Genomic DNA, 16878 nt, shown 5'->3' with positions numbered 1-16878 from the left:
TTTGGTATAAACCAGCAGATGCAGTTCATTGTTATTACTCATAGCAAGCACATTGGCACAATGCAGTTAGTCCACAGAAGGCAAGGGACAATAAAATTAAATGGCAAAGTATAGCAACAGGATATCATCATTGCCAAGATTTAATCTGAAACTTATCGATGAAAAAAACAACTGATTGAAACAGCTTAAACGTGATTTTGACCTAGCGTGTTTAAAACTGTGCTTGTTACATTTTAAGGGATGCCTTTGCAATTAACGCTCACTGTAGTAACAGATGGTTGCTGCCCTTTAATGAGATTGATCCTGGTCTGTGATGGAAGGATGGAAGGATGGAGTAAGTGGTGGAAACTATCAGTAAAACAAACTCACCTGAAGGAGGGATCCAGGCTCCTCTCCTGTCAGATTCCATAGATCACTAGTTTTTGAAACATTCAGGGTTGGAGCAAAATTGGAGCATAAATTAAAGTACACCGGGTTAAATTGTAAGAAGAAAGTGTTTTCAAAAAATATATTTTTAATTGAATGCAATGCTGGGTCAGCAATGGAATCACTGTTAATTAAGTCTACTCTTTTGAGCTCTCACACGACAGGTATCAGGAATCTCCTGAAGTTCCAAAGAAGACAATAAACAATAGGTGAAGGAGTGGGCCATTTGGCCCTTCGAGCCAGCACCGTCATTCACTGTGATCATGGCTGATCATCCACATTCAGTACCCCGTTACTGCCTTCTCATATCCCTGACTCCACTATCTTTAAGAGCTCTATCTAACTCTCTCTTGAAAGCATCCAGAGAATTGGCCTCCACTGCCTTCTGAGGCAGAGAATTACACAGATTCACAACTCTCTGGGTGAAAACGTTTTCCCTCTCTCTGTTCTAAATGGCCTACCCCTTATTCTTAAACTGCGTCCCCTGGTTCTGGACTCCCCCAACATTGGGAAAATGTTTCCTGCCTCAAGCGTGTCCAATCCCTTAATAATCGTATATGTTTCAATAAGATATCCTTTCATCCTTCTAAATTCCAGAGTATACAACCCCAACCGCTCCCATCTATCCACATATGACAGTCCGGCCATCCCGGGAATTAACCTTGTGAACATACACTGCACTTCCTCAATAGCAAGCATGTCCTTCCTCAAATCTGGAGACCAAAACTGCATACAATGCTCCAGGTGTGGTCTCACTAGAGCCCTGTACAACTGCAGAATGTGGGAAAACATCATGGTGGATGTATTTAGTATCAACGATTTGCATTACTAAACAAATTTAAATTAAATTTAAACTGATAGATGTTTTGGTGTCTGGGCTGAAGTGACAGCACAAGAGTTCACTAGTTTTAGATTCATATGTTATTCTGGATTGCCTTCATCAGATTGCATGGGATTGACCTAATTAATTATGCATAGTGTTTTGGCAGAAGCTGCAAATCACTTGGGGGGGGGGGGGGGGGGGGGGGGGGTTGCAGAAACAGCAAGCAAATAATAAGCAGTGAATAAGGATTTCAGCTGGTATTGCTGGGGTTGTTCCTAAGTTCCATTCATTATGCCTTCTGCTTCTTCTTCTTCTTGGATTTTGGTCCTCCAAAATATTCCAAATGGAATTTAAATTGGAGGTGGTGGAGGGTGTACCTAAGCAAAAAAGGACTCAAATGACTGTACATCTATAGACACAAAAAGCTGGAGTAACTCAGCGGGACAGGCTGCATCTCTGGAGAGAAGGAATGGTGACGTTTCGGGTCGTGACCCATCTTCAGACTGTACATCCATGTGTTTCGTTGTAGTTGGGTTGGTAATTATTGTTAGCGGATAACCAGAAATAAAACGTCTGAAGAAGGGTCTCGACCCGAAACGTCCCAGTCCTTCGCTCCAAAGATGCTGCCTCGACCGCTGAGTTACTCCAGCAATTTGTGTCTACCAGAAATAAAATGCCTCCTCACCTCCCTAGGATCTGTATGGGGAAATATTTTGCAGAATGGATGTGGCTTTGTACAGACAATACTCAAAAAATACATCAAATATATTAATGTTTTGTAACTGTCCATTGTATTGTATCTAAGGAGAAAACAACAGCAGTTGGTTCTTATTGAGACCACATTGTTTGAAAAAGATCAAAGTTATTTCTATGTCATTGAAGTATGCTGTTATTTTAAAGAGCTGTAATTTGAAAAGGTCATGGAACTGAGCACTCGCAAACCTGAATAGCCAATGCCAAGCTTTTAAATCTAGCACAGGCTTCTGGTTCAAAGCAGAACTATTATGGGTCACCTGGTATAAAAAATACATTCAATATATGTGTAACATCCTCTCAGGTGTTCACATGCTGTGCAGAACACATTGCCCTAGCTTATGCTTCAGAGGGTTGTGAAGCATTTAACATTGATAGGATGGCATTTGCAGTCTTCTGCAGAGTTGAGAGCAAATTGCAGTCACCCAAATGCATTGAAGAACCAAGGCAGTGGCATTTTTACTGATGGAGAGGTACAGGATTCAAATGTAGATCCTTTTGCAATACAAGGCCAAAGGAAACAGAACCAGGATCCACTGTTCTAGGTGTCAACTGCTCTACATCGGTGAGACCAAGCACAGGCTTGGTGATCGCTTCCGCCAACATCTCTGCTCGATTCGCATTAACCAACCTGATCTCCCGGTGGCTCTGCACTTTAACTCCCCCTCCCATTCCGAATCCGACCTTTCTGTCTTGGGCCTCCTCCATGGCCAGAGTGCGTCCCACCTCAAATTGGAGGAGCAGCACCTCATATTTTGCGTGTGTAATTTACACCCCTGCGGTATGAACATTGACTTCTCCAATTTCAGGTAGTCCTTGCTTTCTCCCTCATTCCCCTCCCCTTCCCAGCTCTCCCTCAGCCTACTGTCTCCCATCTTCCTTTCTCCCCCCCCCCCCTCCCCCCACATCATTCTGAAGCAGAATCTTGACCCGAAACATTGCATATTCCTTTGCTTCATAGATGCTGCCTCACCTGCTGAGTTTCTCCAGCATTTTTGTCTATCTTCGATTTTTCCAGCATCTGCAATTCTTTCTTAAACCTTTATAATTAATATCATTCTTCTCCGTGCCTTCCCATTTATCGACGAGGTTGATTGTTTCTGTTGATAATGTTGATGGTAACGAAAATCTGAACATAAATATATAAACCATTTTGTGCTTGCCTCAACAAGGCGTCATCATCTTTATAAAGGCATCAAACTTTTCCGCCAGTTATCCACATGTTAAAGTAAGTTCATCAATTAATTTTAGTTTCCTCTTCATTTGACTTCAATCTTTCTCTTAACCGGTAAATCATCTGATACTCATTGATTAGGAGTGTAATGCATTCAATGGGGAGAGGGGAGAAGGCAGGCACGGTTTACTGATTGTGGCTGATCAGCCATAATCACAATGTGGGGTTATAATTTAAGAAGAATATTTAATTTTAAGGTACAAAGAGTCCGCACTTTTTGTATTTCGGTCTGTGGAGTAGGATTGTGGAACAGTTTGAATGTGGAGTTAAAGCAATGTCCAAATATGAACCAGTCCAAAATGACATACAAAAAACTTTTTTTCACAAGGTACAGGGATGAAGGGAATGGTTGACAAACAGGGGTTAATGTTTATTTATTATTTTATTTATTATTTATTTATCTTTTTTGGTTACTTCATACATATTACTTGTATGTGTAAATCAGTTGTATGTATATATATGTCTGTATGCATCTCTAAAAATTGTCTAGGGTATTATTATTATTATTATTATTATTAATTAATTATTAAATATGGAAGAAGGGTTTAGGGAGAAGGGGTGAGATTAAATAAGTTATTCTTCTTCTCACTCCTTTTCGAGCTTGTAAAGAAAAAGTGTTGGACATTTAAATTTTGCTTTATGCTTTTCATTGCTTAGCAAATATTGCCTGGAATGTCCAATTGCTTGACTACTTCGATTTTGTTGTTGTTATTTATTCCTATTTATGTCTTTACTTGTTCGGAACAAATAAACAAATAAATAAATAAATAAATAGATAAATGCCGGTGCAGGCTCGAAAGGTTAAATGACCCTCCCGCATCTATTTTCTGTGTTTCTAATCGATTATACATTTCCATTTCAAACACCTTAAATGGCATATTTGACGTTCTGGCATATCCTTTGTTTAATATCTTCTCTTTTAGGCTGATTAAATGACTTTTTAAACTCTCATATCTTTGCTTGTATATTATTGCAATGACATTTAACTGCATCAATACAAGTCTTTGACGGCAGGCTCTGATTTCTTCATTGTAGTCATGATTATTTATGATTACACCAACTCTCAAATCTTGAATATATACTCCATTTATGATTTTAAAATAATGATGCTTGTTTATTTCCCTTACATCAATTTGGGAGGCATAACAAAATTTAAAGATGGCCCAATATATATATTGTTACTGTCATTTCCTTTCTGTCATTTATTTTATTTTAACGTGATAATAGCGATAATAACACTTGTAAGTGACTTCTTAAGTGACTTAAGAAAATAATGTAGAGGGCACTTCAACGTTAGGTTTCATTCTTGGTCAACATTCTTCAAAATGTTTCATCAGCCAATGGTAAGAGTACTGGAGATGACTACAATGAACTAATAAGAAGAAAATCATCGAAAATTACCACAGCTTCAGTGTTCGTAGAGATTTCAAGTCACTGAATACATTCACTAATATTATGCCTCACCAGTTCAATGGTGAAGACACTCCCATGAGACTGTTAAGTAGGGAATATCAATATTTAGATCTAACGACAATGAAGACACACTGGGGTATATTTGCAAGTCAGTAAGGCGTGTGACCTTGAGGGAAGCTTGTGTTCAAATGCTCCCACTCACACCGACCCAGCTATAATGTTACCCTTTCCTGATGAGTACAGATTAGAATCTTCCACACAATTGGGTAGGCTTGCAGAATTGGCAACAGAGAATCACAACCATTTCAGTCTCACTGAATTAGCTGAACTACATAAAATTAACATACTAAAACAAAATCACAAATAATATTGTTGAGAGGAAAAACACTCCACTATTCTTCATGGCCTGGTGTAGGAAGGAACAGCAGATGCTGGTTTATACAGATGATAGACACAAAGTGCTGGAGTAACTCAGTGGGTCAGATGGCATATCTGGAGAAAAAGGATAGTGACATTTCGTGTTGAGCCCTTCTTCAGACTGGAAGTAGATGAGGGGGTGGGGCATTGGAGATAGGAAACGGCAAAAACAAATAATGACCAACAGATGACCAAGGTAAGATAGAGCCCATAATGACCCATTGTGGGCTGGGGAAGAGGTAATAACCAAGGAATAATGGGATGCAAACAGTGGAACTAGTAGGATGACTCGGGTGGGAGGTAGGGGGAAGAGAGGGAATGCACCTCCATCCCCCACCAGGAAGGCCTTAAAGCCCTCCGTTTCTTCCTCGACTGCCAATTTCCTTCTATGAATGCACTCCCCTCCGAGCAGAGCTTTTTCCTCAACCCACTGAGTTACTCCGGCATTTTGTGTTTATTTGTCCTTGTTCCCTTGGGATACATGGATAGTTTTTTTTTAAGTAAGGCTTTGGTTGCTGAGTTTCATAATGTTTACTCTTCAGTTCCTGCTTAAGCAATATTAAACATTTATTTGCCGTTCCTCGTCAAATGAAAACAACAAGATTAGAAACGTTGTGGCACAAAATCAGTGGAATGTAAGTGCCCATAGCGCCCACCCCATGCAGCAGCCTCGGGCATGTTGTCTGAAATTAATTAGATGTGAGACAGAAAATCCAGCAAACTGTTATCGTTTTTGCCTCAACAACCTTAACTAGCAACTCATTCCATATATCCTCCGTGTGAAAACGTTACCTCTCAGATTCTTACTACACCTTTCCCCTCTCACCTTAAACCTATGTCATCCAGTTTTGTCCTCCAGTGTCTGAAGAAGGGTCTTGACCCAAAGCGCCACCCTTTCCTCTCTAGAGATGCTGCCAGTCCCACTGACTTATTCCAGCATTTGTGTCCATCCTCTTTTTATGATTCCCCTCCCATAGGTAAATTACTCTGTACATTCACCCTATCTATTCCCCTCATGTTTTTATTGACTTTATTCACCTGTATAATATCACCCCGCTGCCTCCTGTGTTCCAAGGAATAAAGTCCTAGCCTGCCCAACCTCTCCCTACTGTTCAGCTCTTCAAGTCCTGGCAACATCCTCGTGACGGACCTGTCCCACTTAGGCGACTTTTCAGCAACTGTCTTCAACCTTCAATCTCGGGGGCACTCGCCTGAACAAACACGAGCTGGATCGACAGTCAGCGATGAAACCGCAAGCCGGATCGACCATCAGCACACACACACACACACACACACACACACACACACACACACACACACACACACACACACACACACACACACACACACACATCACAAAGGCGGGGCCAGGAAAAGCGGGGGGAGCGCTGTCTGAAATTCACGCAGTGCAAAGCCAAGGTGATATCAGCGATGAACAGGAAGGTAAAAGACGTAAGGCCTTTAAAAAATTGAGGAGGGGAGGGGGGGTGAAGGGGATAGAAGGGGGGAGAAGAAGTGGAGACACTTTTAAGAAGCCAGCCAACTTAATAACATTTAGCGGGCATTTAACATTACTGGTCGGTTTTCCTTGGTTCTGAAAACTCGTGCTTACGTTTTTTTTCCCTAATGAGCCAATTAAAATATCCGGTCAGCAAAGGAAATTGCCTGCGGCTACCTTGACTATCTATAACCACATGGCGATTCCACTACCACTGCACTACGAGTTCAAAAGAACCACGCCGACTAATTTTTATTTGCGGACGCCTTTTCAGCATGTTGAAAAATTTTCCTCGACCAAACCGAGGCCGCGAGTGTGCGGGAATTTCTCTCGAGCATGAAGGAGAGTTACAGTGACCTCGTAGGGCCACGTGTCGACTATGCTGCGAGTTTGTGGCGAGCGCAAACTCTTCTAAACTCGCAAATTAGCTCGCCATAGCGGGACAGGCCCATGAATCCTCTCTGCACTCTTTCCAACTTAATGACGTCCTTTCTATTGCAGGGTGACCAACACTGAGCACAATACTCCAAATGTGGCCTCACATTCATCTTGTACAACTATGAAAATACTTTCCAGCAGATGCTGAAGAATGAAACCTGTGCAGAGTACATTTAGAATCATTTGCGAGTAACATTGAGGAAAGGTCACTGAACCACCTCATTTTCCATGAAGCCCAATTCTCCTTAAAATAATGCTTTCTTTTAAAAAATATATTCAGATTCAGATTCAGATTCAATTTTAATTGTCATTGTTAGTGTACAGTACAGAGACAACGAAATGCATTTTCGTTTAAAAAAAATATATATACCTGCTTATCTGTAAGTTTATATTTGTTAAAATGAATAATTCCTTTATTTTTACACAAATCCATTTGCATTCCCCGTGAATTACCCTGTAAGTATTTACTGCTTCTATCCATCCTAAAATCACCCACAGTGGTTTGATATTCAAATATTATAAACTTATAAAGGAAATAGATTATAGAGGGTAAAGTTGTTTAAACCTTTTTTTGTAAAGAATTGACCATTATGGCAGTTGTGTGAGTTTACAAAAACACTTCACTTACTGTAATTGAAAGATGTGAATTCTCCACAGGCCTTCACTGCTTTTCTCAAGCCAATTTTTTTTTACAAAGCCCAGGATTCTCTGTCCATGTACTTTGATAAAACTGAATGGGTTGAACTCCTGCAATTTTCCAGATGTAATGCGTGGGTAAAATCATTCCTTGTCAGGAGTGCTGACACATGGTACCCACTCTCAGCTAGTTTCACAGAAACAATGCGTGCTAGTTAATCATTTAGTGCATGTCTGAGTATTGCGAAAAGAATCACTGATTTGAAAAGCAGCAATCCTTCACTGTGTTGTATTGAGCTTTGAGATGTGAAGTTTAAGTTTGCCATCAAAATATTACATTGAAATTATTGTCTAAAGACTTTAAACAACTGATCAACATTACTCCTCCATGGCCAGAGCGAGCACCACCGGAAATTGGAGGAATAGCACCTCATAATCCGCTTGGGGAGTCTGCATCCTGGTGGCATGAACATTGAATTCTCACAATTCTGTTAGCCCTTGCTGTCTCCTCCCCTTCCCAGCTCTCCCTCAGCCCGCGGGCTCCTCCTTTTTCCTTTCTTCTCCCCCCCCCCCCCATCAGTCTGAAGAAGGGTTTCGGCCCGAAACATTGCCTATTTCCTTCGTTCCATAGATGCTGCTGCACCTGCTGAGTTTCTCCAGCATTTTTGTGTACCTTCGATTTTCCAGCATCTGCAGTTCCTTCTTAAACATAACATTTTTCTTAAATATATTTTCAATGCATTGTTCCAAATCATATTCAGGCTAGCTCTCTGTTTGCACTCACTGATAACATACCCTTTGAATCTAGTTTTTACTTGGCACAGCTTCCTAGGTGTGAACTTCCTCTTGGAAGTCATGTTTGACCTGACCAGCACTAAAGCTATTGAACGTTTTCTGCAATCTCTGCCAACAGAGTGGCTTTGTCGGCCAGCTAAATCCTGACCTCAGACATACTAGCTATCAAAATTGTCAAAGTGTTCAGGTTGAATTTTCTTTTGAATTGTAAGCTATGCATTCTCTGGCCACCTGCCCAATAAACCCGCTTTTACCTTGAGCTGCTGGTCTCTGCGTACAAACGTCCTCTAGCCTGTTCCAATCTGATCAGTGAAACGCTACATTCATATACTTATGATCCTCAACTTACCAGGCTGAATCAATTAGCAAAGCTGTCAATGGCATTCACTGACATTCAAACACATATAGGATGTATTAAAAATGAAGGTATATGCTCATGACTGCATGTCTAAGCTCTGCTCTAACTCCATTTACAAGTTTGCAATTGACACCCCCTTAGTGAGCTAGATCTCGATTAATGACAGAATAACGTTCAGAAAGAAGATAAAGAGCCTCTTCTTCTTCTCTCGTGTGGCGTGCACAGCCTAAAGTTGTTGGACAACTTGTTCTATTTGATCTTCCGTTTGTGCACGTCAAGTTGATTGCATTAGTCAAAACAGGGCGGACCACGTGAAGGTTGCAATCTTCCTCCCCAATAAAGAGCATGGTAACATGGTGTCAAGACAACAACCTTTCCATCAATGCCAAGAAGAGGGAGGAGCTAGTTATCAGCTGCAGTAAACAAGGTGGAGTACACACCACAGGAAGCATCAACGGTGCCAAAGTGGAGATGGTAGGGAGCTTCAAGTTCCCAGCGTAAATATCACCAACAATTTGTCTTGGATCAATCACATTGAAGCCATGGCTAAGAAAGCACACCAATGCCCCTACTTCCTCTGAAGATTAAGGAAATTTGGTACGCCTCCAATGACTCTTGTACTACAGATGCAATGCAGGAAACACCCTATTGGGATCATGACACCATGGTTTGACAGCAGCTCTATGCAAGACCGAATGAAATTGCAGATTTGTTGATGTAGTCCAGTCCATCATACATACAAGTCCAAACCCACCCCATCCCCATCAACATTTCATGCTACCTCGGGAAAACAGCTACTATAATGAAGTACCATGTAAGCACCCGTCCTTCAATACTTACCCCTGTCCCGTTGCACGAAAGATACAAAAACTTGAAAGCGCGTACCACCAGATTCAGGGACAGCTTCTTCCCCGCTATCATCAAATCAATGAACAGACCTCTCATTAGCTAAAGGTGTAGTCCTGGTTACCCAACCTACCACATCGTGGCCTTTGCACGTGTAAAAAAAATCTGTGCTTTCAGTGTGACTGCATACTATACAGCTGCTTCCAGGCCTGCCTACTGCTGCCACACAGCTTCCTCGGCCGCTTCCAGGTCACGCCTGTCGCCACTTCCCACCCGTACCTGGTGCCAAAAACAGGAAAGTAGACTATTATCTGAATGGTGGCCAATTAGGAAAAGGGGAGATGCAACGAGACCTGGGTGTCATGGTACACCAGTCATTGAAAGTAGGCATGCAGGTGCAGCAGGCAGTGAAGAAAACGAATGGTATGTTAGCATTCATAGCAAAAGGATTTGAGTATAGGAGCAGGGAGGTTCTACTGCAGTTGTACAGGGCCTTGGTGAGACCACACCTGGAGTATTGATTACAGTTTTGGTCTCCTAATCTGAGGAAGGACATTCTTGCCATAGAGGGAGTACAGAGAAGGTTCACCAAACTGATTCTTGGGATGTCAGGACTTTCATATGAAGAAAGGCTGGATAGACTCTGCTTGTACTCGCTAGAATTTAGAAGTTTGAGGGGGGATCTTATAGAAACTTACAACATTCTTAAGGGGTTGGGCAGGCTAGATGCAGGAAGATTGTTCCTGATGTTGGGGAAGACCAGAACAAGGGGTCACAGTTTAAGGATAAATGGTAAATTTTTAGGACTGAGATGAGAAAAACATTTTTTACACAGAGAGTGGTGAGTCTCTGGAATTCTCTGCCACAGAAGATAGTTGGCTATATTTAAGAGGGAGTTAGATGTGGCCCTTGTTGCTAAAGGGATCGGGGGGTATGGAGAGAAGGCAGGTACATGATACTGAGTTGGATGATCAGCCATGATCATATTGAATGGCAGTGCAGGCTCGAAGGGCCGAATGCCCTACTGCTGCGCCTATGATCTATGTTTCTATGTTTCTGTGTACCTGCACTCCAACTGCCCGCAGATCACGATCAGTTACTCTGCTGATCCTCACACCTCCCCCCCAGCCACTAGCAGGCCAAGGCCGTCAACTCATCTGGATTCCAGGCCCAGTTTCAGACTGAGAGTCTGAAGAAGGGTCTCGAGCTGAAACGTCACCAATCCACACTCTGCAGAGATGCTGCCTGACCCGCTGAGTTACTCCAGCACTATGTGTCCTTTCGTGTATTAACCAGCATCTGCAGTTCTTTGTTTCTATTACTCAGTTTCAGCGGACAATCGGCAATAACAGACACCATTTCCCCTCCATTGTCTATTATAAAGAGAGTTTACTGTAATCATTTTGATTCCCACTAATTGGGTGGTGTAATTCTATAATTGCCATCTGCAGCCTATCAAGAGCTGCTATTGCATCAGATATTTTCACGCTCCCCACCCCCACCCCCCTTCCCTTTTTTGAAACTGTCTAATCTTGAAAAGGAATTTATGAAGCATTTGAAATTGGGATTTTGATTTTTAATTCCTGGTCTGGCCAATCGTAAATTGGGTAAATGTTAGGCATGTAACACTCTGACCTTATGAGTCTGCTCAACCATCTGGTCGGCTTTGATCCAAAGATTCGGCAATCAGGTTACCTATTGTAAAACTCCAAAGCACAGGTGCGTGTCACAATAAAATGCCATCGCTTTAGTGGCTACTGGTCTTCTGTTTGACCACGTTATAGAAACATAGAAAATAGGTGCAGGAGTAGGCCATTCGGCCCTTCGAGCCTGCACCGCCATTCAATATGATCATGGCTGATCATGCAACTCAGTATCCCATCCCTGCCTTCTCTCCATGCCCCCTGATCCCTTTAGCCACAAGGGCCACATCTAACTCTCTCTTAAATATAGCCAATGAAATGGCCTCAACTACCTTCTGTGGCAGAGAATTCCACAGATTCACCACTCTCTGTGTAAAAAATGATTTTCTCATCTCGGTCCTAAAAGGCTTCCCTCTTATCCTTAAACTGTGAGCCCTAGTTCTGGACTTCCCCAACATCGGGAGTAATCTTCCTGCATCTAGCCTGTCCAACCCCTTAAGAATTTTGTAAGTTTCTATAAGGTCCCCCCTCAATCTTCTAAATTCAAGCGTGTACAAGTGATAACAGTACAGTGGCAAGATAATGCATATCTTAATTCATAACCCATTATGTTTATATATCTTTCCCCCCCCCCAAAAAACATTGTGGGACTTTAAAGAAGATAGCTACTACATTCTTCACCCCTTGTGCCTTAGATGTGAAGGTTTACCAGCCATATGTAGTTCTTCCTCACAGGCCTTGCAGTGTAGTTGCAAGGGCACAGCTGTTCTCAACAGAAAATAGAAGTATTGTGAGTCATAGCTCGTTCAGTAAAAAAAACCTCTGAACGCTCAACATGTCAGTGGACGAATGCCAGAATCGGGAAAATGGTCAAATAAACCACTATATTTTTAATGTTCACTAGGTAAAAATAGCTTAACTTGTTGCTTTAATTATTTCTGGATTATCTTTGACTTCAGAGGCACCAGTTGATTATACTAGTCACTTGTTTTGTGTTTGTAAATGGACTAGGCTGAATCCAGCAGACAATGATAAAACATTATAGCAAGCAGAGAGTGATGAGTCTGTGGAATTATCTGCCACAGAAGGTAGTTGAGGCCAGTTCATTGGCTATATTTAAGAGGGAGTTAGATGTTGCCCTTGTGGCTAAAGGGATCAGGGGGTATGGAGAGAAGGCAGCTACAGGATACTGAGTTGGATGATCAGTCATGATCATATTGAATGGTGGTCGGTGCAGGTTCGAAGGGCCGAATGGCCTACTCCTGCACCTAATTTCTATGTTTCTATATTTCTAAGCCAGTACTAGGCAGGAGACCAAACCTTAACTTTAATGCTACTATGCAGGTTTGTGGAAAATGACCTCTCTTTTTTTAATACAAATGAGTGGAAATCTGTTTGCTGCCTCCTGGACTCTTAAGTTAATAACATTTGAGAATAATTAATGGAGCACAGTAGTTCTTTGTGATTACAGCAGACCCACCTCACATTTCTACCACCTAAAGCTGCTTCAGTATTGATGTATTCCTGCCGGTCTTTGTCTGCCTATTTTCCAGCTGCTCCTTGCTATGATATTTTTCCATTCGTTTTCATGTCTTCTGCACACGTTTCAAGATTCTTTTGCTGTGGTTCCAGAGATGTAATGCATGTAAGAAAGCGCAAGATGATTTACTTATTGAGGTCGAGATTTTTTTTAAATAGATCACTCGATACTTGAGTTTTCACGATTTCACTAGCTCTATTGTTTGATTCTTTATTTAGAAAAAATGGAAGTAAGCAGAAATGTTCAAACAACTTGAAAAATGTACACCCACAGACCTTTGCCAGAATGTGGGGCAGGGCAGAGTTGCATAATAATTTCAAGTTAAAACATTTTCATTTTTATTATGATTGCCTCTTAGGTTCATTTAAGGGAACAGTTGGTAAAAATAACTTGATCAAATGAAACCTTAAATAAAATCCATTCTAACTGTAATAGAAACATAGAAACATAGAAAATTTGCAGTTGTACAGGGTCTTGGTGAGACCACACCTGGAGTATTGCGTACAGTTTTGGTCTCCAAATCTGAGGAAGGACATTATTGCCATAGAGGGAGTGCAGAGACGGTTCACCAGACTGATTCCTGGGATGTCAGGATTGTCTTATGAAGAAAGACTGGATAGACTTGGTTTATACTCTCTAGAATTTAGAAGATTGAGAGGGGATCTTATAGAAACTTACAAAATTCTTAAGGGGTTGGACAGGCTAGATGCAGGAAGATTGTTCCCGATGTTAGGGAGTCCAGGACCAGGGGTCACAGCTTAAGGATAAGGGGAAAATCCTTTAAAACCGAGATGAGAAGAACTTTTTTCACACAGAGAGTGGTGAATCTCTTGAACTCTCTGCCACAGAGGGTAGTTGAGGCCAGTTCATTGGCTATATTTAAGAGGGAGTTAGATGTGGCCCTTGTGGCTAAGGGGATCAGGGGGTATGGAGAGAAGGCAGGTACGGGATACTGAGTTGGATGATCAGCCATGATCATATTGAATGGCGGTGCAGGCTCGAAGGGCCGAATGGCCTACTCCTGCACCTAATTTCTATGTTTCTATGTTTCTAAAATAGGTGCAGGAGTAGGCCATTCGGCAATCTGTACCAATTCCTGGGCGGCACAGTGGCACAGCGATTGAGTTGCTCTTACAGCACCAGCAACTCAGGTTTGATCATCACTACGGGTGCTACGGGTCTGTAAGGAATTTGTACGTTCTCCCTGTGACCACATGGATTGTCGTCGGGTGCTCTGGTTTCCTCCCACATTCCAAAGACATACATATTTATAGATTAATTGAATTCTGTGAATAATAAGGGTTTAGCTACACCTAGTGTTGTTAGTCGACGCTGACTCTGGGCTGAAGAGCCTGTTTCTGCGCTGTATCTCTAAAACTAAACTAAAAACTTCAAGTACCTGTACTTGTCAATCTATCTATATATCTATAAAGGTCTCATCTTGTATGCATGTCTGTATGTTGTATGTCTGTTTTGTATCTTCTTCAAAACGCTATGCACTAGTGCTTAAATTAGTCTTGCTGTTAAAATGACTGTTGTGGAACCACCAGTTACAGCCAGGAAGATTTGTCCTAATGTGATTATGGAAGTGTGTTGTATTCTCAGACCTTTCTCTGCCCTGCATATCACCTCTGAAATGACACTGGTACAAATCAGGATCAGTTTCTGCCCAGCTGTTACCAAACAACTGAAATGTCCTTCCACCGACTAAAGAGCGGTCGGTCCTGGACCACCCATCTACCACATTGGGGACCTTTGAGCTCTCTTTAATTGGACTATACTGGCTTTTTATCTTGCATTAAACGTTATACCCTTTATCCTGTGTCCGCACACAGTGGGCAGCCTGACTGTAATCATTTATAGTCTTTGCGCTGACCGGATGGCATGCAACAAAAAAGCTTTTCACTGTACCTCAGTACACGTGACAATAAACTAAACTAACTAGCTGGTGGTTCCAAAGGAAGCCTTTCCAACAAAGGTTTGATCCTGCATGTTTAGCAGTGGAGTTACTGTGGTAATCTCATTTAGTCTTTCTGGTCAGCTTTCTGCGTTCTGGGATTCACCAGTGGACAGCAAAGTTTCCGTATAGAGCTGAGATGCCTGTGCACTAGGTGACTTGAGCATCATTAAGGTAAACTGTAGAAAAGATAAGAGCAAATCAAGGTGAATAAATAATATTTCCAACAAGGAAAACAATCTTAGCATTTATTCAGAGTTGATCAGAGATTCCTGAGCCTGCAAGACACTATTTTATTTTGCACTATTTAGACATCTGGGAACATTCCCCATGTAAGAAATATTAAAAGGTGCCTTGTACTGTGACAAACACGTACAGCCATGGAAAAATAACAGGTTATTTTTTTAAAATGGCACTAATATATGAGAAGCTACGCTGCTGCAAGGTTATTTAATGCAGGTGATTTCAGAAGTATAAATGTCTGGATTGCTATTGTATGATTCCCCCTACTTGAACTTACAGTCTAAAAGATAGAACCCATTTGACTCCAATTGACAAAGGTGAACTTTGATGGAATGTCTGTCATGTAGTGGGTACACAATCTCCTAAAATAAACCAGGAGACTAATGAATCATGAAGCTGAACTGCTGTGAAAGTTTTATATAAAGTGTGTGTTACAGTGTATTACAATATAAAATGTATTGATGGATTCTTCTTATGATCTGAAATGGCCATGTTTTATTTTGTGCTGTATTCACCTCGAACAGCATGTATGAGCAACTTGATTGTTAAAGTCCATTAAAAAAAAGAGATTCATACCATATTTCTAAAGTTGGAAAATGTCATCTGTTTCAGCTCCCCGATGAGACTGGATCGGAGCTGTTCATCAGTGACCACAACACCTTCAAAGGTGTGTTTGGTTTGTGCAGATGAGGCATCGGGATGTCATTACGGTGTCCTTACCTGCGGCAGTTGCAAAGTTTTCTTCAAAAGAGCTGTGGAAGGTAATCATCTCTTTTACTCCCTCTGGGATCATCTGTTTTATAGTATCCTGATTGTTTTTCAGTTAACCCCATCAGCTGCTGCTTCTGTCTGACCTGCATATCTAATTATTGATCAGCAAAGGGACACAAAGTCCTGGAGTAACTCAGCAGGTATTCCAGGTGACGTGGTCGAGATTCTTCTTCAGACATTATTGTATTGATATAATATATCGGTACTTGGTGAATAGTACAATACTGCAATTAATACACAACCAGGATAAGCAGCTGTGCTTTCCTGTAGAGTTGTCTGGATGCTCTCTGCTGTGGGGGAATTAAGGATTAATTTTACAACAAAAAAACAATTTGGTGTTAACCTTGTTTATACTTCACCGCTGCTGATTTTTTCTTTTGTTCCTTCAAAGTGTGGCCCAAGGTGGTCAGTTCCTAGTATGATGTTGTACATTTCTTTGGAAGCCTTCATCAATTTCACTTAATTGATTATCTTACCCTTCAACTTCGATGTTTTTAGACAGTCAACATGTTAATGTATTTGGTAACAAGATGGAAAATCTTCCCTTGTCCAGTATTTGTAATGAGTTATTTTGGCATCATGTGAACAGATTATACAGACGGTCACTTCCTCATTTACCCAAATTGCAAATGAAAGAAAATACATTCCGTGATAGCTGTGTTTAGTTTAGTTTAGAGATACAGCACGGAGACAGGTTTTTCGGCCCACTGAGTTTGCACCGGCCAGCGATACCCGCATAATAACACTACCTTACACACACTAGGGACAATTTACGATTATATCAAGCCTGTACATCGTTGGAGTGTGGGAGGAAACCGAAGATCTTGGAGAAAACCCACGCAGGTCACGGGGACAACGTACAAACTCCGTACAGACAGCACCTGTCTTCAGGATCGAACCCAGGTCTCCGGCGCTGTAAGGCAGTAGCTCTACCGTTGCGCCAAAGTGCCACCCAATGTTTAAACCATGTGTAGGCCTTTCCCTACTGGCATTCACCCTTCCATTACACTCTCGGCAGATAAGATAAACCATAGATTGCACTCTTTCAGATGTACACTTCAATGCTAAAAGCAGTTCAATAAACCTT

The 16878-nt window shown here is 41.5% G+C and overlaps 1 protein-coding gene across 2 annotated transcripts in view; it reads left to right on the top strand.

The window, feature by feature from the left end:
* Positions 1–16878, top strand: part of nr3c2 (nuclear receptor subfamily 3, group C, member 2) — a 271870-nt gene that overhangs the window by 163967 nt on the left and 91025 nt on the right. For both annotated transcript variants that reach the window (XM_055646550.1, XM_055646544.1), the window contains exon 3: positions 15633–15781. In XM_055646550.1, coding sequence (XP_055502525.1) covers positions 15633–15781 — 149 coding nt within the window. The remainder of the gene's footprint in view (positions 1–15632; positions 15782–16878) is intronic.

The sequence above is a fragment of the Leucoraja erinacea genome, chromosome 1 (genome assembly GCF_028641065.1).
Source record: "Leucoraja erinacea ecotype New England chromosome 1, Leri_hhj_1, whole genome shotgun sequence".
Taxonomy (NCBI): Eukaryota; Metazoa; Chordata; class Chondrichthyes; order Rajiformes; family Rajidae; genus Leucoraja; species Leucoraja erinaceus.
This window is presented reverse-complemented; position numbering and strand designations above follow the sequence as displayed.